This window comes from Heterodontus francisci, chromosome 31 (assembly GCF_036365525.1).
Source record: "Heterodontus francisci isolate sHetFra1 chromosome 31, sHetFra1.hap1, whole genome shotgun sequence".
Classification (NCBI taxonomy): domain Eukaryota; kingdom Metazoa; phylum Chordata; class Chondrichthyes; order Heterodontiformes; family Heterodontidae; genus Heterodontus; species Heterodontus francisci.
The window spans coordinates 53,457,147-53,482,190 of record NC_090401.1 but is presented as its reverse complement, the minus strand read 5'-3'; the positions used below and the strand labels follow the sequence as shown (position 1 = coordinate 53,482,190).

General features: G+C 43.1%; 1 protein-coding gene across 2 annotated transcripts in view; it reads right to left on the bottom strand.

Moving 5' to 3' along the window:
- The window catches only part of themis2 (thymocyte selection associated family member 2), a 92,408-nt gene extending 67,872 nt beyond the window's left edge, over positions 1 to 24,536 (bottom strand). For both annotated transcript variants that reach the window (XR_010968916.1, XM_068011605.1), the window contains exons 1-2: positions 24,335 to 24,536; positions 4,090 to 4,230 (exon numbers count right to left, since the gene is read on the bottom strand). Coding sequence is in view for 1 of the 2 variants with exons in the window: in XM_068011605.1 (XP_067867706.1) it covers positions 4,090 to 4,230; positions 24,335 to 24,452 (259 nt within the window). In the remaining variant the exon portion in view is untranslated. The remainder of the gene's footprint in view (positions 1 to 4,089; positions 4,231 to 24,334) is intronic.
- Positions 24,537 to 25,044: the final 508 nt, after the last annotated feature.

Sequence of the window (25,044 nt, the reverse complement as noted above, 5' to 3'; positions counted from 1 at the left end):
TGGTGATGTAGTTCTAGGTCAGGATGATGTGTGACTTGAAGGGGAACTTGCAGGTGGTGATATTCCCGTGCATCTGCTCCCCTTGTCCTTCGAGGCGGTAGAGGTCGCGGGTTTGGAAGGTGCTGTCAAAGGAGGATGGGTGAGTTGCTGCAGTGCATCTTGTAGATGGTACACACTGCTGCCACTGTGCACCAGTGGTGGAGGGAGTGAATGTTTGAAGTGGTGGGTGGGATGCCGATCAAGTGGGTGTTCATTGACACGCTGTTCAACAATGGAGAGCATGAGGGTTAAGCCTGTTCTCACTTGACATCCACAAGTATGTACTGTCCAGCAGAAGTCATTGGATAATGATCAGGACTGAGAATCCTGGAGATTATCCCCCTCTCGTGTTCTGGAGTGCCAAGGCCAGTTGGAACAGAGAAACTGCTGTCCTGGCTGGGAGCCAAGAACTCAACACAAAAAAAACCTGACTCCTTTGATCTGTATAGTTTAGCAGTTCATTCCCTCTTGTGTTTACCGCTTTGGCAGCAGGGCAGCTACACCCTCTGGTTTTAATCTATAGGCGTATGTTCACTGATCCCACATTCGCAAAAGAGAACTTCACGTGATCATAGGAAGATGGGAAGAGAAGGAGGCCATTTAGCCTCTCAAGCATGTTCCGTCATTCAATGAGATCATGGCTGATCTGTACCCTGATTCCATTTACCGACCTTGGCTCCATATTCCTTAAGAACGTTGGCTAACAAAAATCTATCAATCAATCTCAGAATTAAAATTATTAATTGAGCTAACATCTACTGCTTATTGTGGGAGAGAATTCCATACTTCTACTACCCTTTGCCTGAAGAAATGTTTCCTAACTTCATTCCTGAATGGCCTGGCTCTAATTTTAAGGTTGTGTCTCCTTGTCCTAGAGTTCCTCACCAGCAGATTGTTTCTATCCATCTACCCTATCACGTTCTTTCAAATTCTTAAAAAGCTGTATCAAATCACCCCTTTATCTTCTATATTCCAGGGAATACAAGCCTAGTTTATGTAATCTCCCCTCATAATTTAACCCTTGCATCCCCGGTAATATTCTGGTGAATCTGTGTTGCACTCTTTCCAAGGACAACATATCCTTTCTAAGGTTCAGTGCCCAGAACTGTAAACAGTACTCCAGCAAAATGGGTGTGGGGTTGGAGAATTGACAGGGGACAATGTTGTAATTCTATCACTGGCCCATACTTCCTTCCAATGTGGGTCCCCACTGGGAGTGTAGCATCCTATAAACCCAAGGGATGAACAATCAATGAGGAAAACTAGGAAAAAGCAATATGTCAATGGGGGCTAACTAAAGGATGAAAGGAATAAAAGGTAAATGAAAAGATGCAAAAGAAAAAAAATGTTTTTAAAGTGTAGGGAGAAAATGAAGCATAGAACTACTTATGGGGGAGTCCATAACTAGGGGCGACAAATATAAGATAGTCACTCATAAATCAAAGAAGGAAGTCAAGAAAAACTTTGCTCAGAGAGTGGTGCGAATGTGGAACTCGCTACTACATGGAGTGGTTGAGGTAAATAGCATGGATACATTTAAGGGGAAGCTAGATAAATACATGAGGGAAAAAATAGAAGGATATGTCGATAGGGCGAGAGGAGGCTCGTGTGGAGAATAAACACCTGCATAGATCAGTTGGGCCGATTAGCCCTTTTCTGCACTGTTAATATTTTTTGAGTTACACAGAATTTAAGTGAGATAGCAGACAAACAGAACTGGCTGATACAAGAAAACCAAAGAGGTACAGAGTCTGACCAAAAGCTAAAAATACAAAGGGGAAATTAGAACAAGACGGGGACCAGAGAAAACAGGACGCAAGGCAAAGATGTTTTCGAAAGATAATCGATGAAAAATGACATCTCTCAAGGCCACTTTACAGATAAGCCACATTTGAAAAGAAGAAAAGGAGTAAAATTGAAAATTTGAAGGTCATTTTGAAGAAAAGTGGAAGCAAAAATCTATTGCTTTGAAAAAATAAATAACCTAGGCTGTTTACCACAATAGCTAAATGAAGTGGTAAAAACAGTCCTGAAGGCTGAAATGACATATGTGTATAAGGAAACAAAAAGATAGTGAGAAATGTGTGACATGCAAAGGTCAGTTGAAAATAAGAAATAAGTGTGCTAAAAAATAGCAATTGAATGATGGATTATAACTGGCAGCAAGAAGGTTTTTGCTTCATTGCCAGTCAATGGTTGGAGGAGTGGGGGAGAAATTGCAGTACAAATAAAAAGAAACAAATGCAGGAAATACAGAGCTGGTCAGACAGAGAAGAGACAGATAAATTTCTTGGTAACGTCTTCCAGCCCTGTAAGGCTGTGAAAACTCTGCATTCCTCCTATTCTGGCCTCTTGTGCATCCCTGAGTTCCTTCATCCCTGGCCGTGCGTTCAGCTGTCTAGATCCTAAGCTCTGGAGTTTCCTTTCAGAACCTCTCAACTTCTCCACTTCTCTCTCCTTCCTTTAAGAGGCTCCTTAAAACCTACCTCTTTGACCACATGTTTTAATGTCTCCTTGTCTGTACTGTGTCAATTTTTGTCTGATTACGCTCCTATGAAGTGCCTTACTATGTTTTACTATGTTAAAGGCGCTATATAAATTTTAATTTTCCTTCACAGGATGTTGGCATTGCTGGCAAGGCCAGCATTTATTGCCCACCCTATTTGCCCTTGAGGAGGTGGGTGGTGAGCTGCCAACTTGAACCACTGCAGTCTGTGTGGTGTAGGTACTTCCCACCGTGACACTAGGGAGGGAGTGCCAGGATTTTGATCCAGTGACAATGAAGGAATGGCGATATATTTCCAAATCAGGAAGGTGTGTGATTTGGACGGGAACTTGCAGGTGGTGGTGTTACCTTGCACCTGCTCCAACAGAAAACAACATCTGCAACAGAAACTTGCTATATTGAGTCTCCTTGCCATTAGACTCTGTGCTGCCCAACAGTGAACAGGCCAGCTCCATTACAACAATGGAGGCTGTGACTTGACCAGCCTGGGAATGAGCTGGAGCTATAGGACCCCTGGAGGACACACTACAGCTGGGTACACTGTATACTTGGCATTGCTGCTAAGCTGTATTTCCTGTGATTTCCTTTCCCCTTCAAGAATGTAATTGAGGTCAGGTTTGAATCTAGCTCCTAATGCGACCATTCATTATTTGCATTAACTGGAAGTAACTGATCAATCTGCAATCAGAGAGACCAAAGGATAGTTGATGTTGGAAATGTTACTCTGGTGAATCAAAGAATCATCAAGATTAAACAGCACAGAAGGCGGCCATTGAATTTGTACTGGACTCTTTCCCTGCATCTTTCATATTCTTCCTTTTCAGGTATTGATCCAACTCCATTTTAAATGATGTTATAGTCATAGAGTGATACAGCACTGAAACAGGCCCTTCGGCCCATCGAGTCTGTGCCAACCATCAATCACCCATTCATACTAATCCTACATTAATCCCATATTCCCTACCACATCCCCTCAATTCTTCTACCACCTACCTAAACTAGGGGCAATTTACAATGGCCAATTTACCTATCAACCTGTAAGTCTTTGGCTGTGGGAGGAAACCAGAGCACCCGGCGGAAACCCACATGGTCACAGGGAGAGCTTGCAAACTCCACACAGGCAGTACCCAGAACCGAACTCGGGTCACTGGAGTTGTGAGGCTGCGGTACTAACCACTGCGCCATTATAGTTGCTGCCACATTAACAACTGTTGGTAAAGTATTGTATGTTCCAATAACCAACTGTGTGAAAATGCATCTACTAAGTCTTGGGATGTTGGGTTGATAGCTGAATGCTGGGGCTATGTAATATTCAGAATGTTTCAATCTATTCTAGGTCATTCTGTAAAGCTGAGGCAGGAGGAATTCATTATTCACAAAATTTGGAAAACTCAAACCTAAAGTATTCCAGTTTGACGTTTATAAAAAATATAAAACACAGTCATTGAAAATTCATAAGTATGAATCACAAATTTTGAACAGTGGATAGTCACAAAATAATAAGGTGGAACAATATAGGCGTTTTTTCAAAAAGGATAAAGTACCTGAATAGTTTAGTGGGAGGTCAAATTTGCACTCATTGTCCATATTTTCACATACAACTTTCTGGAGCTCGACGTACATTATTTTAATGAGGTCTCCTGTTGACAAGCAGCATTCATTTCCCGATAGTTCATAGACTGATCCTGTGGGAGATAAACAGCACTCAGAAAAAAAGGAAAATCAGCAATGTGTGAGAATTTAACAGTGAGAAACACTACAAGTACATGAGGCTTGATAATGGAGCTTCGTCCCCAAGCATCATGAGGTGGACTGACCCAAGCAGTATCACACCATTCACCTGCCAAATTTAGTTCCGGATGGGAGGTCCCGTAATTACTAATTCTTTTGAAAATGGGACCGTCAACCAAACAACTTCGAGCACCATTGCATTAGAAGTGTTGGAAGAGTTTAACCCTTTCCTGCCTCTCTGCATTTTTGACCTATTTTTTTAAAAATCTCTTGAAGGTTTCTTTATTGAAGGGCCTTTTGCTGAAACTATTTCTCAACGTCGCTTGCAAATGTACCAAATGGGCAACAAAACACGGGACATCAAGTTATCAGAACAACACGATTCTCCATTCTCACCGGATACATCTGCCGGGTCAGTCAAAGGATATCGAGGAGAGTTTAAGTTCCGCAAAATAACGTGTGCACCATCATAGTTGGTTTAACCTCTGTTTAACTGTGGAGGACTTTCATCCAAACGGGCATGTATGGGTTGCTAATGGTTTGTTGGCAGTCCTTTCTGTTTTGACAGATTTTAGCACGAGAAATTTTCTTTTTGAAATTGGCTGAAGTCCAAAAATGGACGGGGAGACCCAGGAGAAAGAAGATCTAGCGTTAAGTGAAGCGTTTAACATTGCAATTTGAAAAAGAAATGCAGAAGGATTAAGTTAGAAAACACTGAAGTTCAAAAAACAGGTCAGAGGAGAGAGTATGGTTGAAAAAAGGACATTAGGCAAGCCAAAATTTAGTATTTAACATGAAACACTCAATTCCCATATTTGACCAATTTCTGCGCTGTTTTCTTTTAAAATTCTTTCATGGGATGTGGGCGTCGCTGGTCAAGCCAGCATTTATTGTCCATCCCTAATTGCCCTTGAGAAGGTGATGGTTAGTAATATATTAAATAGTAATCATTTTTAGAGAAACTGAACAGTTGCTGTTTCAATCCATTCTATAGAAAGGGGAACTTGTGGTGAATTTTCCGGTTCCTTAATTCAAAGGCTTCAAGGCCAAGCGTGTATTGGCTATGATCATCTGACTCAGCACAGAATAAGGGTTAAACCGGGGAACATATTGATAACATATTACATTAAGATTCTTGCAATGATATTAGGGGTAATGTGGTTAGAAGGGGCAAAAGTTCAGATTGAACCTTTTTCCATAGTACAAATCCCAATCCTGATTCAAGTAAACTTAATCACTTAGCGGGGTGTCTCAGAAAGCTCCTGGTTCAATCCCTAATTTGTGCTGAGCTGGCTGATCACAGCCAGGGGGATAGTCGTGGCTCTTCAAGTGGAGCGGGAGAATCACCCAGAGCTCATGCTTCTGTTTACTATCTGGCAGCAGCTGCCTGAATTGTGAACAATATCAGATGCGGCCCTGATGCTGACTGTGGTTATGAGGAGAAGGGAAAATAATTGACCAACTAAGAAGCACATTGCTCAGCAAAATACGACTACCATTCTTTGCACAAAGGTATAATCAGAGGTCAAAATGACTTTTGAGGAAATCCTGACCACAGTGTTGATAAATCAGCTGATTGTCTTTAACCTGTGCAAACTCTGGGATATAAAAAGCGAATTTGAAAACCACTGAATTGCAAATACATAGTGTTTTTTTTTAGAGATACAGCACTGAAACAGGCCCTTCAGCCCACCGAGTCTGTGCCTACCAACAACCACCCATTTATACTAACCCTACAGTAATCCCATATTCCCTACCACCTACCTACACTAGCGGCAATTTACAACAACCAATTTACCTATCACCTGCAAGTCTTTGGGTGTGGGAGGAAACCGGAGCACCCGGCGAAAACCCACACATTCACAGAGAACTTGCAAACTCTGCAACAGAACTGAACCCGGGTAGCTGGAGCTGTGAGGCTGCGGTGCTAACCACTGCGCCACTGTGCCGCCCTTTACAGCACAGAAACAGGCCATTCGACCCACAGGTCCATGCCAGTGTTCATGCTTCACACAAGCGACAACCAGATTCATTCCCAATCTCAATAAGGCTCTTGTTAATACATTAGGCTCTAGGAATTTAATAACACTGGCTTTTAACTGGCAGCCCTCAGAGAAACAAAAAAATCAATATTGCTAACATTCATGTTCCAACTAATACTGTGTTGTAGCCAAGATCATGATGGAATAAAAAGGGAAATTTAATGGACAGGGGACAAGAGGGACTATTCTTTCCTAAACCACCATCTATTTAAAGTCTGACCTCCAGAACTGTATAAAGAAAAGGAACGTGCACATTTTCATGATGTCTCAAAGTGCTTCCCACCCAATGAATTACTTCTGAATTGTGGTCAATGTTGCTATGTAGGCAAATGCAAAAGGAAATTTGCACACAGAGAGATTCCAAAATAGCACTGAGATGAATGACCAGTTAATCATTTTTTTGTAAGTGGGCAGGACCTTAGTTGAAGATAGAACGTAGAACATAGAACATTACAGCGCAGTACAGGCCCTTCGGCCCTCGATGTTGCGCCAACCTGTGAAACCATCTGACCTACACTATTCCATTTTCGTCCATATGTCTATCCAATGACCACTTAAATGCCCTTAAAGTTGGCGAGTCTACTACTGTTGCAGGCAGGGCGTTCCACGCCCCTACTACTCTCTGAGTAAAGAAACTACCTCTGACATCTGTCCTATATCTATCACCCCTCAACTTAAAGCTATGTCCCCTCGTGTTTGCCATCACCATCCGAGGAAAAAGACTCTCACTATCCACCCTATCTAACCCTCTGATTATCTTATATGTCTCTATTAAGTCACCTCTCCTCCTCCTTCTCTCTAACGAAAACAACCTCAAGTCCCTCAGCCTTTCCTTGTAAGACCTTCCCTCCATACCAGGCAACATCCTAGTAAATCTTCTCTGCACCCTTTCCAAAGCTTCCACATCCTTCCTATAATGCGGTGACCAGAATTGCACGCAATACTCCAGGTGCGGCCGCACCAGAGTTTTGTACAGCTGCAGCATGACCTCGTGGCTCCGAAACTCGATCCCCCTATTAATAAAAGCTAACACACCATATGCCTTCTTAACAGCCCTATTAACCTGGGTGGCAACTTTCAGGGATTTATGTACCTGGACACCAAGATCTCTCTGTTCATCTACACTACCAAGAATCTTCCCATTAGCCCAGTACTCTGCATTCCTGTTACTCCTTCCAAAGTGGATCACCTCACACTTTTCCGCATTAAACTCCATTTGCCATCTCTCAGCCCAGCTCTGCAGCCTATCTATGTCCCTCTGTAACCTACAACATCCTTCGGCACTATCCACAACTCCACCGACCTTCGTGTCATCTGCAAATTTACTAACCCACCCTTCTACACCCTCATCCAGGTCATTTATAAAAATGACAAACAGCAGTGGCCCCAAAACAGACCCTTGCGGTACACCACTAGTAATTAAACTCCAGGATGAACATTTGCCATCAACCACCACCCTCTGTCTTCTTTCAGCTAGCCAATTTCTGATCCAAAGCACTAAATCACCTTCAATCCCAAACTTCTGTATTTTCTGCTCTAGCCTACTGTGGGGAACCTTATCAAATGCCTTACTGAAATCCATATACACCACATCCATGGCTTTACCCTCATCCACCTGTTTGGTCACCTTCTCAAAAAACTCAATAAGGTTTGTGAGGCACGACCTACCCTTCACAAAACCGTGCTGACTATCGCTAATGAACTTATTCTTTTCAAGATGATTATAAATCCTATCTCTTATAACCTTTTCCAACATTTTACCCACAAGCGAAGTAAGGCTCACAGGTCTATAATTACCAGGGCTGTCTCTACTCCCCTTCTTGAACAAGGGGACAACATTTGCTATCCTCCAGTCTTCCGGCACTATTCCTGTCGACAATGACGACATAAAGATCAAGGACAAAGGCTCTGCAATCTCCTCCCTGGCTTCCCAGAGAATCCTAGGATAAATCCCATCTGGCCCAGGGGACTTATCTATTTTCACACTTTCCAAAATTGCTAACACCTCCTCCTTGTGAACCTCAATCCCATCTAGCCTAGTAGTCTGTATCTCAGTATTCTCCTCGACAACATTTTCTTTCTCTACTGTAAATACTGACGCAAAATATTCATTTAACGCTTCCCCTATCTCCTCTGATTCCACACACAACTTCCCACAACTATCCTTGATTGGCCCTAATCTAACTCTAGTCATTCTTTTATTCCTGATATACCTATAGAAAGCCTTAGGGTTTTCCTTGATCCTATCCGCCAATGACTTCTCGTGTCCTCTCCTCGCTCTTCTTAGCTCTCCCTTTAGATCCTTCCTGGCTAGCTTGTAACTCTCAAGCGCCCTAACTGAGCCTTCACGTCTCATCCTAACATAAGCCTTCTTCTTCCTCTTGACAAGCGCTTCAACTTCTTTAGTAAACCACGGCTCCCTCGCTCGACAACTTCCTCCCTGCCTGACAGGTACATACTTATCAAGGACACGCAGTAGCTGCTCCTTGAATAAGCTCCACATTTCGATCTCTGAATCTCTGAATCAGATCTCTGGTCTTTTTCAGCTAGTGCCTTGGGAATCCTAACATCTACCTGAACAGGGGCTCAGTTTAACATCCCATTTGAAAGACAGCAACTCTGACAATGCCATATCTCCCAATACCACCCTGAGGGTCAGCCTGGACTACAAGTGGTGGAGGACTTATCTCTACCACTTTCTGCTCAGATTTCTGACCATTAAACTGCAGCGCAAATTGTTCCAACAAAACAGCACTTAAATAACACTAGGGATGTAGACATGCTGTACAGAATGCCTCAGAAGTAATAAGTGTCTCTAATAATAACACCTCTACACATCACATGTACCTGAGCCCCTATGCTGCCTGAATCACCCACACACAAATATGATATTCCTCTATGAAATTGGGCAAAACTGTTAGGTTGATCCATCAATCCCTTAATTTTTCTCTCAGTATAATATTGATTATTTTTCATATGTTAGCAACTGACGTTAATTAGACATTGGTACGATAGAAATACTCCACACTGGTCCTGACTAGAAATACCACACTTTAAAGCTGCGTCCGTACACATTGTTTTAACAATGGAATCACATGGGACCTGGAGTGGTGAGGCTGTGTGGGTGGAATGAGAGCTACAGGAAGTTGTTTTCTTTGCTCATTCTTGTCCATTGTTTTTGTTCTGAGGACCCGATTTCCATACGAGAAAGGGTCTGAATCAGGCAGGTGTCTTGGTCACCCGGTGCTAGGCCCCTTTTAAAATGGCGCTGGTCGCATTGTCTATGTTAATGACCTCATTTTGTGGTTGTTCCCGCCCCCACTAACGCCAGACGAAGGGAAAATCGATCCTATAGATATCCAAAACTTGGGCTTTGAATTTCCCACTAAACTAGACAAACTGAATTTGTTGTTACCCCCTCTACCAGGTGGCTATTTGTCACTACATCAGTGGACATTGGAATTGTGCAACACACCCTTCCAAGACTGCCAAGAACTTTGACTGGAGACCCACCATCCAAAGCTACAAGAGGCCAACATAGACATGAAGCCTTGGGCCTGCTTAATCATTAAATATACAGTAAAACAAAATGAAATCTGTCAACACTCCAATCATAGACATCAGTACCTTGCTAAAGAGGAAACATTAAGCAGGGCAGTAACTATACAAACACAGTGTATCATGGCAAAAAACTTGGAAGGACGTCGAAAATGGCATTGCAGATGACAAGTTAAAAGACAAACCACTTCAATAAAGTCCGAATCTGTATTTGTTCAAAATGACTGATAAAATTCAGGTTTGTCTAAATTGTCAAATCCGGGGCCATTTTGGATATACCCTTCAGGAACACTGTTTAACTCTTTAAAGCTATACTTCCACAAATAAGCAGATTCCAGATATTTTTAGTCTTTTGAAATTTGCTTAAATTTCAGAAATCTCTTCCTGGAATTTTTTGAAAGACTGATGTTTCTTCTATGACCTCAAACAATATTGCACAAAATTACTGCAGTATGCAAATTATTTTAGCAACTAATCAATCACAGTTAACTCTTTACAATTTCAGATGACACAACTGTTTATCAAATTGTTCCTTATCTTTTTGATTGGGAAGTGTTGCTCAGAAGTTGCCACGGGTATAATTATCTGCTGTTATGATAACAAAGAGGTGCTTCTATCATCAGAAACTTGTTGCTGTCATGGTAACCAGCTGATGATGCAAAACATTGAGTAATCTTAATATTTAGTATTTCAGTCAAAGTGATTAACCCCATGTTGGCCAAGCAATTGTTAATTTTCTGAGGAAAAGGAATTTCATGTCACACGCTGGAGTTGGTCTCGCTTTCTCTAATGCCCTGTGTGTTGCAATTGCCAAGACTTTGGGGAGAGATAAAAGGGGACTCCCACCAGAAGTGGCAGTCCAGACAGTGTTATCGAGACAGTGCTCTTGTGGAAGCAGGCGCAAGCAGATAATTTTTTTGCCTAGGGGTGTGGTAAGTCACAGCTGGGGAAATATATGTGGTACTGAAGGTAATGTACACCAATTCATGGCCATGTAGATGGCTTCCAGTCTTTCTCTCTCTGTAGGCTCAGAGCTGTTTCCATTCCGCTGCTGCAACTTTGTTGGAACTGTGGTGGGAAACCCGTTTAAATGGAGTTTCCACTGCATTTCCAGTGAAGCTATGGCAGTGGAGCAGCAGCAGCTCCGATGAAATTCATGGCCATTATATTTGCCTCCGTAACACCAGTCACTGCCCATCTGAAAACCATTCATTGTGTATAGGGTTTTGAGAAGTTTCAGTAAAGGGCTGTATAAATAAGAACATAAGAAATAGGAGCAGGAGTAGACCATATGGCCCATCGAGCCTGCTCTGCCATTCAATATGATCCTGGCTGATCTACTGCCTCAACTCCATTTTCCTACCCTTTCCACTTATCTCTTGATTCCCTGACAGACCAAAAATCCATCTATCTCAGCCTTAAATGTACTCAACAATGGAACATCCACAACCACCTGGGGCTGAGAGTTCCAAAGATTCACGACCCTTTGAGCGAAGAAATTTCTCTTCATCTCAGTCCTTTATGATCAGCCCCTCAGCCTGAGTCTGTGTCCTGGACAAATGCAAAGTCTTCTTCTTAACTTGTTCTCAGGATTGTTGGCAAGGCCACTTTTTTAACCGCCCATCCATCCCTAGTTGCCCTGAGAAAGTGGTGATGGGTCTTCCCCTTGAAGTGCTGCTGCAGGGGGAAGACAGTGGCATAGTGGTAATGTCACTGGACTAGTGATCTAGAGACCCATGGTAATAGTCTGGGGACACAGGTTCAAATCCCATCACGGCAGCTGGTGGAATTTAATTTCAATTAATTACTAAATTCAATTAATTAATAAAAATCTGGAATTGAAAGCCCGTCTCAGTAATAATGACCATGAAACTGCAATCAATTGTTATAAAAACCCAAAACAAAAACAAGAAATGCTGGATTCACTCAGCAGGTCTGGCAGCATCTGTGGAAAGAGAAGCAGAGTTAACGTTTCGGGTCAGTGACCCTTCTTCGGAACTTCGGGTCACTGACCCGAAACGTTAACTCTGCTTCTCTTTCCACAGATGCTGCCAGACCTGCTGAGTGAATCCAGCATTTCTTGTTTTTGTTTCAGATTTCCAGCATCCGCAGTATTTTGCTTTTATATTATTGTTATAAAAACCCATCTGGTTCACTAATGTTCTTTAGGGAAGGAAATCTGCTGTCCTTACCTGGTGTGGCCTACATGTGTCTCCAGATCCACAGCAATGTGGTTGACTCTTAATTGCCCGCTGAAGTGGCCTAGCTGTACAACACTGCTACACAAAGGACTGCAGCTGTTCAAGAGGACAGCTCACCACACCTTCTCAAGGGCAATTAGGGGTGGACAATAAATGCTAGAATCGCCAGCAACACCCACATCCCATGAAAACGAATAAAAGGAGTCCTTATGCTTATGATTCTCCCTCAATGTTGAGGTAATTCTATTATTGTGACACAGCAGCGATATTAGAAAAGCAAAATGTGTCCAAGTCAGGATGGCGTGTGACTTGGTGGTGCTGGTGTTCCAATGATAATGCTGCGTTTGTTCTCCTCTGTGTTAGAGACTGTGGAGCTGCAAGGGGCTGTTGAACTAAACTTAGTGTGGTGCTGCAGTGTTGCTGCATCCTGTAGATGTTACACACTGCAGCTACGATGTGCTTCTGGTGGGTGAGGTGCATATTGAATCCAATCAGGGTTCGCTGGATTTGCACCTCTATTATTATAACTGCACTCAGTAACACACACAGTCTGAGGTGAGATATTTAATATCTGGTTCTATAAGCTGGTTTCATTTGTCTGAGGGGATCAGGAAGGAATTTTCCAGATCTATTCCCCCTTGTTGCGCTTGCTTTATTTCTGACTTTTAATTGTTCCTCAGGAGATTACATGGCTGTGAGGGGTGGGGTGGGGGATGGTACGGCAGGGGGATGGGGGTTAGGGAGTGTCTAGTCATAATGCTCCAAGCATCTTGAGGGGCAGAATTAGTGGATCAGATGGTCTGTTCCTGCTCATCATTTTTGTATGTTTATGAGATTAATACCTTCAGAGTTGATCCTTTGTTGTGCAAGTAGGCAACTCGGCTCCTCGAGCCTGCACCTTTTTGGCCCAGTGCCAGGTGCCCCAAGTGCCTAAAAGCAGGATATCGGAGCTAGGAAGTAAGTTGAAAAGTAAGACCTCAAAGGTAGTGATCTCAGGATTACTACCAGTGCCACGTGCTAGTCAGAGTAGAAATAGCAGGATATATCAGATGAATACGTGGCTGAAGAGGTGGTGTGAGGGGGAGGGTTTTAGATTCCTGGGGCATTGGGACCGGTTCTGGGGGAGGTGGGACCAAAACAAACTGGACGGGTTACACCTGGGCGGGACCGGGACTGATGTCCTAGGGGAGTATTTGCGAGAGTGGTTGGGGAGGGTTTAAACTAAAACGGCAGGAGGATGGGAACCTTTGCAAGGAGTCAGAGGAGGGGGGAATCAAAGACAAGAACAAAAGACAGTAAGGGGAATAAGAAAAGTGATAGACAGAGAAATCAAGGGCCAGAATCAAACCGGGCCACAGTGAAAAATAGTGGGAAGAGGACACGTAATGTTAAAAAGACAAGGGTTAAGGCTTTGTGCTTTAACCCGTGGAGCATTTGCATTAAAGTGGATGAATTAATCGTGCAAATAGATATAAACGGGTATGATATAGTCGGGATTATGGAGACAGGGCTGCAAGGTGACCAGGGATGGGAAATGAACATCCAGGGATATTCAGTATTTAGGAAGGACAGACAAAAAGCAAAAGGCAGTGGAGTTGCATTGCTGGTTAAAGAGGAAATTAATGCAATAGTAAGGAAAGATATTAGCTCTGACAATGTGGAATCTGTATGGGTAGAGCTGAGAAACACTAAGGGGCAAAAACGTTAGTGGGGGTTGTATATAGACCCCCAAACTGTCGTGGTGATGTTGGAAATGGCATTAAACAGGAAATTAGAGATGCATGTGATAAAGGAACTTCTGTAATTATGGGTGAATTTAATCTGCATATAGATTGGGTAAACCAAATTAGTCACAATAACGTAGAGGAGGAATTCTTGGAGTGTATACGGGATGGTTTTCTGGACCAATACATTGAGGAACCAACTAGAGAACAGGCCATCCTAGACTGGGTATTGTGTAATGAGAGAGGAATAATTGACAATCTAGTTGTGCGAGACACCTTGGGGACAAGCGACCATAATATGATAGAATTCTTCATCAAGATGGAGAGTGACATAGTTGATTCTGAGACAAGCGTCCTGAATCTTAGTAAAGGAAACTACAAAGGTATGAGGCACGAGTTGGCCATGACGGATTGGGAAATGTTACTTAAAGGGATGAAGGTGGATAGACAATGGCAAACATTTAAAGAGCGCATGGATGAACTGCAACAATTGTTTATCCCTATCTGGCGCAAAAGTAAAACGGGAAAGATAGCCAAACCATGGCTTACAAGGGAAATTAGAGATAGCATTAGATGCAAGGAAGAGGCATATAAATTTGCCAGGAAAAACAACAGACCTGAGGATTAGGAGCAGTTTAGAATTCAGCAAAGGAGGACCAAGGGATTGATTAAGAAGGGAAAAATAGAGTATGAGAGCAAGCTTGCGGGGAACATAAAAACTAATTGTAAAAGTTTCTATAGGTATGTGAAGAGAAAAAAATTGGTGAAGACAAATTTAGCTCCCTTATAGTCAGAAACAGGGGAATTTATTATGGGGAAATAAAGAAATGGCTGACCAACTAAATGCATACTTTGGTTCTGTCTTCACAAAGGAGGACACAAATATCATACCAGAAATGCTGGGGAACACAGGGCTTAGTGAGAAAGAGGAACTGAAAGAAATCAGTATTAGTACAGAAATGGTGTTGGGGAAATTGATGGGATTGAAGGCCGATAAATCCCCAGGGCCTGATGGTATGCATCCCAGAGTACTTAAGGAAGTGGCGCTAGAAATAGTGGATGCATTGGTGGTCATCTTCCAAGATTCTATAGACTCTGGAACAGTTCCTACAGATTGGAGGGTAGCTAATGTAACCCCATTGTTTAAAAAGGGAGATAGAGAGAAAGCAATGAATTATAGACCAGTCAGTCTGACGTCAGTAGTGGAGAAAATTCTAGAGTCCATTATCAAAGATTTTATAGCAGAGCACTTGGAGAACAGTGGTAGAATCGGGCAGAGTCAGCATGGATTTACGAAAGGGAAATCATGCTTGACAAATCTACTAGAATTCTTCAAGGATGTAACTAGTAGAGTTGATGAGGGGGAGCCAGTGGATGTGGTTTATTTGGACTTTCAGAAGGCTTTCAACAAAGTCCCATATAAGAGATTAGCATGTAAAATTAAAGCGCATGGGATGGGGGTAGTGTATTGTGATGGATAGAAAATTGGTTGGCTGACAGGAAACAAAGTGTAGGGATAAATGGATCTTTTTCCAAATGGCAGGCAGTGACTAGTGGGGTACCGCAGGGATCAGTGCTAGGACCCCAGCTATTCACAATATACATTAATGATTTAGGTGAGGGAACTAAATGTAATATCTCCAAATTTGCAGATGACACAAAACTGGGAGGGAGGGTGAGTTGTGAGGAGGTTGCAGAGAGGTTTCAGGGTGATTTAGACAAGTTCAGTGAGCGGGCTAATGCATGGCAGATGCAGTATAATGTGGATAAATGTGAGGTTATCCACTTTGGTAGCAAAAACAGGAAGGCAGATTATTATCTGAACGGGTATAAACTGAGAGAGGGGAATATGCAGCGAGATCTGGGTGGTCTCGTACACCAGTCACTGAAGGTAAGCATGCAGGTGCAACAGGCGATAAAAAAGGCAAATGGTATGTTGGCCTTCATAGCGAGAGGATTCGAGTACAGGAGCAGGGATATCTTGCTGCAATTATACAGGGCCTTGGTGAGGCCACACCTGGAATAATGCGTGCAGTTTTGGTCTTATCTGAGGAAGGATGTTCTTGTTATAGAGGGAGTGCAGCGAAGGTTTACCAGACTGATTCCTGGGATGGCGGGACTGACGTATGAGGAGAGATTGAGTCGGTTAGGTTTATATTCGCTGGACTTCAGAAGAGTGAGGAGGGATCTCATAGAAACCTATAAAATTCTAACAGGACTTGACAGGGTAGATGCAGGAAGGATGTTCCCAATAGTGGGGGAGTCAAGAACCAGGGGTCATAGTCTAAGGATACGGGGTAAACCTTTCAGGACTGAGATGAGGAGAAATTTCTTCACCCACAGAGTGGTGAGCCTGTGGAATTCGTTACCACAGAAAGCAGTTGAAGCCAAAACATTGTATGTTTTCAAGAAGGAGTTAGATATAGCTCTTGGGTCTAATGGGATCAAAGGGTATGGGGCAAAAGCGGGAACAGGCTACTGAGTTGGATGATCAGCTCGAAGGGCTGAATGGCCTACTCCTGCTCCTATTTTCTATGCTTCTACATTTCCAGTCCTGTGAGCGGTGAATTGGATGTTTGCTCTGACCAATCTATTTGTGGTCATTATCACAAAATGGTGTTGACCTCTTGCGAACCTAGTTTCTGGTGTTAAAGTCTTACTAAATGATCAAACAAATAATTTATGAAATCTGTGTAGCGTAGCCTTTGAGAGTGTAAACCTAACCCAAATAAACATTAATGGCATGATTGTTTGGTGGGTTATTGTTCATAATGCAATTGAGAATCAGTGTTAATGATCACCAACAATCACACCATTTTTACCTGTTATCTGACACTTTGGTTTGTTCTATTTGGCCTGATCTAGAATCCAATTAACTCACTGTATTGGCTTCATCTTGTAAACACCAGAAAGCTTTATCTATCTTAGCACAAATTTGTTCTTGTAAATTAGTGATGTGGGAAAACCATACATCTCTTGTAATTTCATTTAAATTTATTGTCTGGAAAATGTTTTGAACAAGTGTTAAAGACTTCTCAAATGCAAAGAGATGTATCTGAAAACTTTATTGGGTGGTGGACCAAGTGTAGACACTAAGCAAGGGGGAGGAAGGGGTTGGGGGACAGACAGAAAAGTACAATTGAAGACAATTAGAAGGCCTCTGAGGGCAGGGAAGGGAGGTAGTAAGATCTGGAAGAACAAGTTCCCAAGTGTTAAATTCCAGAAAGCTTGTTTGGAAGGATAATGCTGGAGCCTATATTTACTCAATTTCACATTTATTGTGCAGAGTAAAATGGTTACAAGCATATATCTCCTCACTCAAACCCTCCAGTGAGCGTCTGCTTATCAGTGCTCAACTGAGACCCCAATTAACACCCTTCACCTGCATATAATCAAATCATTGACACACAATTAACAGATTAACAGATTCCCTTCTTTCTTTTTACTATACAACTGGATTAACACCAAGGGCAGGGGTATAGTGGCTGATGGAACAGTAGCTGAAATTGGGGTGGGGAATGAGAAGTAGGCTGGATTTAGAGAAACACAAGGTGCAGTCAGGGACGTATAGCTAGAGGATAGTTACTGATGAGGAAGGTGATTAGGCCTATTTTACTTCATCCATCGAGAAAGATCCAGAAGTCTCCCTATTTCTACCCCCAATTATTTGTTTAAAAATTCCTGGGTTTTTGTCTCCATTAGTCTATTCCATATGTGTAAAGAAGCCAAAATTTACTCTTTAATAGTTTGAACATGTGTCCTCTTGTCCTAAACTTTCTACTTAGCTTAAAATCGTATTCCAGATTTACTTTTCCCATTCCATTAATTATCTAACATACCTCTGTAAGAGCACCTCTCATTGCTTCCTTTCTAGTCAGATAAGCCCAAGTTTCTCCAATTATCAACAACAATAACTTATATTTATATAGCACAGTAAAATGTCCCAAAGTATTTCTCAGACAACATTTGACACTGAACTATGTAAGCAGATATTAGGACAGTTGGCTAAAAGCTTGGTAAAAGAGGTAGGTTTTAAGGAATGCCATAAAGGAAGAGCGAGAGGTTGAGAGGCAGAGAGGTTCAGGCAGGAAATTCCAGAGCAATGACCAGCAACCTGTGAGACCGGAGTCGCGTGCAGCTCATTAAAGACTCAGAGGCAGCTCCAGACCTTGATTGATCAAACGCACTTTGATGGTAATTAAATGACTTGTTTCATTTTTTAAAACTTTTATTGACATTGTACATGTGAGAAAGTATCACGTTAACAACTATTTTGTAGAAACCTTTAAAATGTTGACGAAATGTATCTTCTTTCTTTTCTTTTGGGCCTCCTTATCTCGAGAGACAATGGATACGCGCCTGGAGGTGGTCAGTGGTTTGTGAAGCAGCGCCTGGAGTGGCTATAAAGGCCAATTCTGGAGTGACAGGCTCTTCCACAGGTGCTGCAGAGAAATTTGTTTGTTGGGGCTGTTGCACAGTTGGCTCTCCCCTTGCGCCTCTGTCTTTTTTCCTGCCAACTACTAAGTCTCTTCGACTCGCCACAATTTAGCCCTGTCTTTATGGCTGCCCGCCAGCTCTGGCGAATGCTGGCAACTGACTCCCACGACTTGTGATCAATGTCACACGATTTCATGTCACGTTTGCAGACGTCTTTATAACGGAGACATGGACGGCCGGTGGGTCTGATACCAGTGGCGAGCTCGCTGTACAATGTGTCTTTGGGGATCCTGCCATCTTCCATGCGGCTCACATGGCCAAGCCATCTCAAGCGCCGCTGACTCAGTAGTGTGTATAAGCTGGGGGTGTTGGCCGCTTCAAGGACTTCTGTGTTGGAGATATAGTCCTGCCACCTGATGCCAAGTATTCTCCGAAGGCAGCGAAGATGGAATGAATTGAGACGTCGCTCTTGGCTGGCATACGTTGTCCAGGCCTCGCTGCCGTAGAGCAAGGTACTGAGGACACAGGCCTGATACACTCGGACTTTTGTGTTCCGTGTCAGTGCGCCATTTTCCCACACTCTCTTGGCCAGTCTCTGTCTTGTTTTTCATTATTATTGGCTTTTGAGTAACAGCATTGCAGCTCTTAAAATATTGCGTTTTTGACTAAATTTTTAAAAATGATACTTCTTGTTATTAAAGTTGCCGAGCCCATCTAGACAGCTGAAGGCTCAGCTGCCCACAGTGGAGTGAAGGAAAAGGCCAGAGTTGAAGGCAGGCAGAGGTTTTAGAGGGTTGAAGGGCTCATAACTCATAACACAGACCTCTGACACACGAGATCAGCCTTGTAATTCTTCGCCACACTGCTTGAATATCTCTCTTGTGTCTCAGCTACTTAAATTGGACACCGTATTCAAAATATGGTTTGACCAGAATAATATAGGGTTTATATAATTTAGCTCTGATGGTTTTGAATGTAATTCAACAGTCCATTGACTTTGTTGATTGCATTGGTTCAATGTGAATTCAAAAATTCCGGATGACTATGGGAACACTCTAAGGTTTGGTTTCAAATTTTGAGGTTATGCAGACCAAAGTATGACATGGTAGAGTAGTGGTTATGCTACTATCTAGTAATCCAGAGGCTTGGACTGTTGATACAGAAAGAAATGAGAGAGGCGAGACAAAGTTAAAAAAGGACTGAAAATTGCAAAAGTAAAATATTGCGGATGCTGGAAATTGGGAATAGAAACAGAAAATGCTGGAAATCGGGAATAGAAACAAAAAATGTTGGAAAATCTCAGCAGGTCAGGCAGCATTTGTGGAGCGAGAAACAGAGTTAATACTTCAGGTTAATGATCTTTCGTTCTGACAGAAAATTGCATTCTGGATAATACGTTACATATTCTGCCAAGGAAGAGTCGAAGGGCTGGATTTTAAGAGCTCGAGCTCAAAATAAAATGGTGGCCCACCTATGCGGGCCACACGCCAAAGAGTCGCCGCAATCTCCCGTGCGGCGGCTCATTTAAAAGACCAGGGTGGCCCTCACCTCCCCCCACCCCCCAAATCACGTGGAGGATGCGGGCTGTCTGTCGCTGGCAATGGCGTCAGCTGCCTGTGCGTATAATGCCCCTTGCCCACCCCCAATAACAATGACTGTAACTATTTGCCCTTTCCCCTCCCAAAACACTTACCTTTTATATCTGACCTTTTCCCCGCAATCTGCACAGTTTTAAAGGTCACCCCTTCCCACCATCCCCGACACCCATTATGTTTATTTGACCCTGTCCCCCTCCCTACACTGAAAATCTTACCTCCTCCCCCTCCCCACCAGTATGGCGCCGCGTTTCTCCGGACGGGGATCTGAAGGCGCGGGAATGCTGGAAGCTGCGCTGAAGATCGTGGTGGGGCCTGAAGATCACAGGTAAGTCTATTTAAATGTATTCATTTTATTGATTGAATATTTTAATTGAGGCCTCGCTGCCGCCAGGAGGATTGGGCCGGGCCCTCACGGAGTCGTGGTCCGTGGCAGGCCTCATCCGGAGCCACCTTCAGGCACCCCACCCTCCCCCTGCCACAGTAACCAAAGCCCGGGGGAGAACAAAATCCAGCCCTAAGTTTCAAAAGGGTGAACACAATGAAACCTCGGAGGCATTAAAGCAGTTTCAACTTCTTATAACCAGTATACGTCGTACGAATACACAGAAATATGTAAAATAAATTGCTACACTGAAGGGTTTTTGCCGAGGACTTATTTTGTTGCTTGTACAATATGTGGCATGGCCCTATTGACTGTTCAAATGTCACAATCCTTCGTGACCCAAACTGTAGCTTCTACTTACTTCTGTGCACTGTGGCATTTTAATAGTTCTGATTCTAATAGGAAAACAGGGATCTGTGAATTTGGGAGAACTCGTCCTCAAAGCTGGAATATTATCCCCATGAATTCTTTCATATATTCACTGTATTTTCAGTTTTTACTCTGAATGCCAATTTGGGATTGGAAGCCTGTTTCTGTTTTTTTTATTCGTTTGTGGGATGTGGGTGTCACCGGCTAGGCCAGTATTTGTTGCCCATCCCTCATTGCCCTCGAGAAGGTGGTGGTGAGCTGCCTTCTTGAACCATTGCAGTCCTCTGTATAGATGGTCATGTGGCCTCTGTGTGTTTATCACCCCAATGCAGGGCAGACCCAGTGTAAACCTAATGGGAGTAATTTTTGTATCAAAACTAAATTTAGCTCCTCAGCTCAATGGGGGAAATCTTGAAATTAAACAATTTCTTATTTTCCTTTCTATTGTAGTGGTTCTTGATTTGTGTAATTTTTAAAGAAGATAACTTCAAAAGGAGAAATCTGCAGGACCATGGGGAACAAGTAGGGGAGTGGGATTAACTGGATAGCTCTTTCAAACAGCTAGCACTGACACGATGGGCTGCAGGGCCTCCTTCCGTACAATAAGATTCTGTGATTAGCCTCATACTATAAACACATCAACATTCTAAACCAGAGGGGTTCTGATTATTTCGAGATGTTTGATCCTAATTATAGCACAGATATCTAAACTCCTGTGCATCTCACAGCAAGCAATGTAAGAAAGCAGACTGCTGAATTAAACTGGCTCCCTGGTTAGCTTGTTATTTGCAGTGGCTTTTAAGTATTCAGTTTTTGAGCATAATTTCTTCCCTCCCAGCAATGCAGCTACACTTATCTGGATGTCTTGTAACAGTAACACCTAGTTAAACATGAAACAATGGTGGAAAGCTGCCTTGCTTGACTGAAAAGACAATGAATGAGCTTTTTCGGGGTCTGCGCCAGATTAACTGGATCAGCTGTGTGCAATGAATGTAAAGTCAAGAAGGTCGCAGTCTACACCTGCAGAGGAACGTACCAAAGCTGTGCAGACCCAGGGCACTCTCCCCAATACAACAACATCTTCCATTTACACAGTGCCTTAATGTAGTAAAACAGCACAAGACGCTTCACAGGAGCATTATCAAACAACATTTGACACCAAGTCACTAAAGGAGACTTTGGGGAAGGTGACCAAAGGCTTGATCAAATAGGTAGATTTTAAGGAACATCTTAAAGGAGGAGAGAGAGGTAGAGAGGTGAAGAGATTGAGGAAGGGAATTCCAGAGCTTAGGATCCAGGCAGCTGAAGGCACGGCCGCCAATGGTGCAGTGATGAAAATTGGGAATGAGCAAGAGGCCAGAATTCGAGGACTGCAGAGCTATCATAGGGTTGCAAGGCTGAAGGAAGTTACAGAGATAGGGAGGGAGGAGTGAGGCCATAGAGGGATGTGATGGGTGTATGGGACTAGGTGTGGTTGAGCATATGTCAAAGTAAAGGTGTAGCTCATTCTGTGACAAAGCATGCACTGAATCTGTGTATATTTCAATCCTCAGTGATTGCTGTACAGCTGACTGCTGCAAATAACAATTAAGGTTCTCCAACAAAAATATATATTTTTAAATTCATTAATGGGATGTGGGTGTCGCTGGCCAGGCCAGCATTTATTGCTCATCCCTAATTGCCCTTGAGAAGGTGGTGGTGAGCTGCCTTCTTGAACTGCTGCAGTCCATGTGAGGTAGATACACCCACGGTGCTGTTGGGAGGGGAGTTCCAGGATTTTGACCCAGCGACAGTGAAGGAATGATGATATAATTCCAAGTCAGGATGGTGTGTGACTTGGAGGAGAACTTGCAGGTGTTGGTGTTCCCATGCATTTGCTGCCCTTGTCCTTCTAGTTGGTATAGGTCGCGGGTTTGAAAGGTGCTGTCTAAGGAGCCTTGGTGAGTTGCTGTAGTGCATCTTGTAGATGGTACACACCGCTGCCACTGTGCATCGGTGGTGGGGGGAGTGAAAGTTCGTGGATGGGGTGCCAATCAACCGGGCTGCTTTTGTCCTGGATGGTGTCGAGCTTCTTGAGTGTTGTTAGAGGTGCACCCATCCAAGCAAGTGGAGAGTATTCCATCACACTCCTGACTTGTGACTTGTAGATGGTGGACAGGCTTTGGGAAGTCAGGAGGTGAGATACTCGCTGCAGGATTCCTAGCCTCTGACCTGCTCTTGTAGCCATTGTATTTATATGGCTACTCCAGTTCAGTTTCAAGCCTGGATATTGTCGAGGTCTTGCTGCATTTCTGCTGCGAACTGCTTCAGTATTTGAGGAGTCGCGAATGGTGCTGAACATTGTGCAATCATCAGCGAACATCCCCACTTCTGACGTTATGATGGAAGGAAGGTCATTGATGAAGCAGCTGAAGATGTTTGGGCCTAGGACACTATCCTGAGGAACCCCCCCACCTAGTCCCATATACCCATCACCCCTGTGCTTGCTGTCCTCCTTTGGCTCCTGGAGCTCAGATGATTGACCTCCAACAACCACAACCATCTTCCTTTGCGCTAGGTATGACTCCAACCAGCGGAGAGTTTTCCCCCTGATTCCCATTGACTTTAGTCTCCTAATATACTTCTATCATTAATCCTTCAGCAGATTATAGGGAAATAACTATTGGGGCATTTGGACAGTGTCCAAATCAAAACAGGAGTATTGAGCCATACTGATGAGATGTTTCCTGTTTTGATTTGGATACTGTGGGTGGTGGGTAGAGGAATCTGACTTCATAGGAACAGGAGGAGGCTATTTAGCCCCTTGAGCCTATTCCACCATTCGTTGAGATCATGGCTGATCTGTGACCTAACTCCATAGACTCACCTTTGCCCCATATCTCTTAATACCTTTGGCAAACAAAAATCTATATATAATGAAAGTCACAGACCTGAAACATTAACTCTGCTTCTCGCTCCACAGATGCTGCCAGATCTGCTGGGTATTTTCAGCATTTTCTGCTTTTATTGCAGATTTCCAGCATCTGCAGTATTTTGCTTTTATACTGGTATGTGTAAGCTCGCTCATAATTTAACCCTTGGAGTCCAGGTATCATTCTTGTAAACCTACGTTGTGCTCCCTCCAAGGCCAATATATCCTGTCTAAGGTGTGGTGCCCAGAACTGCCCACAGTACTCCGGGTGTGGTCTGAGCAGAATTTTGTATAGCTGTAGCATGATCATTTGCATGTTCAAGCTCACGTTTGGCTGTGATGCCTTCCATTGTCCAAGGTATTAAAAATGGCCACTGAACGAAGTCCTGGAGTTGCTGATGGAGCTGCAGCTTAGCAACAGCCAGTGCAGTATGAGAGTCAAGAAAAGAAAAATTATGGTAAGAGAAAGGAATGTTGATTTCTCGAGATGGATCTCTTTGAAAGTGCCAATCTATCTTTTGCCTTTCAGAGGCTTGTCCTCTACCCTCACCCTCACCCTAATCCAGCAGCATATTCCCGGTATTTTCTGCTTATTTGGAGATGTGCAGCCTTTTCTTTCCATCTTCCTCATATTAATATTGATCCAAAGCCTTTTTCAAAAAAAGACAGAAGTGCTTTTTCCTTATCTGAGTAGAGTTACACATAAAAGAGAACAGAACACAGCAAATGCCAATAATAAAAGCAAACTCGAATAGGCAGATGGAATATCAGACTGAACTGCAAATGTGACAGCTCTTAAAAACTATAAACAGGAGGAAGCTCCTGGTTCCACGTACCTTGGAAATAAACTCCAGATTGGATCTCCAGAATCCTGGGAAGAGTGGAAAGATCCAAAGAATAAATGTAGTCTTGTAATGAGGTAACTTGCCAATCTGGATAGTCAAAGTCTGCCATTGTACACAGCCTAATCGCTGGATTCCTAGCTCCCCACCAACATAACCATGTATCTCGGGTGTCAGTGAGCCGATGTACTTGGAACTCAGTTGATGCATTTATGGTTTCAGAGAGAGAGGAAAAAATACTTCCGGGTAAATCATAGGCCACTGAGATGACAAGGAGGCTGGCAAGATGCCAATAGCCAAAATAAAATAATCAAAAGAGAACCAATACTAAGTTGGTTTCAACTTATTAAAATAACTTGCAAATCTAATGCACAGAGAACAAATTGGTGATAAATGATTTCCCAATTCCCCATGTATTTTTCCCTTCCTCTTTTGAAGGCTGGGGTATAGAAGATTTAGATGCCCCCATAACATCCCCTCTCCAACCCCGGCCACCTCCATATTTCACTAAAGCGGTTCTTCTATGTGTTTTGTTGCAGAGTCACTACAGTGATTATAGCCAGTAGCTCACTGTTGGGCAATGGCGAATCCCATTGAAGCCCAATCTTATTTTTACCCCACCACCACAAATGAAGGCTGCTGATGCTGGAAATCCGAAATAAAAACAGAAAATGCTGGAAATACTCAGCAGGTTTAGCAGCATC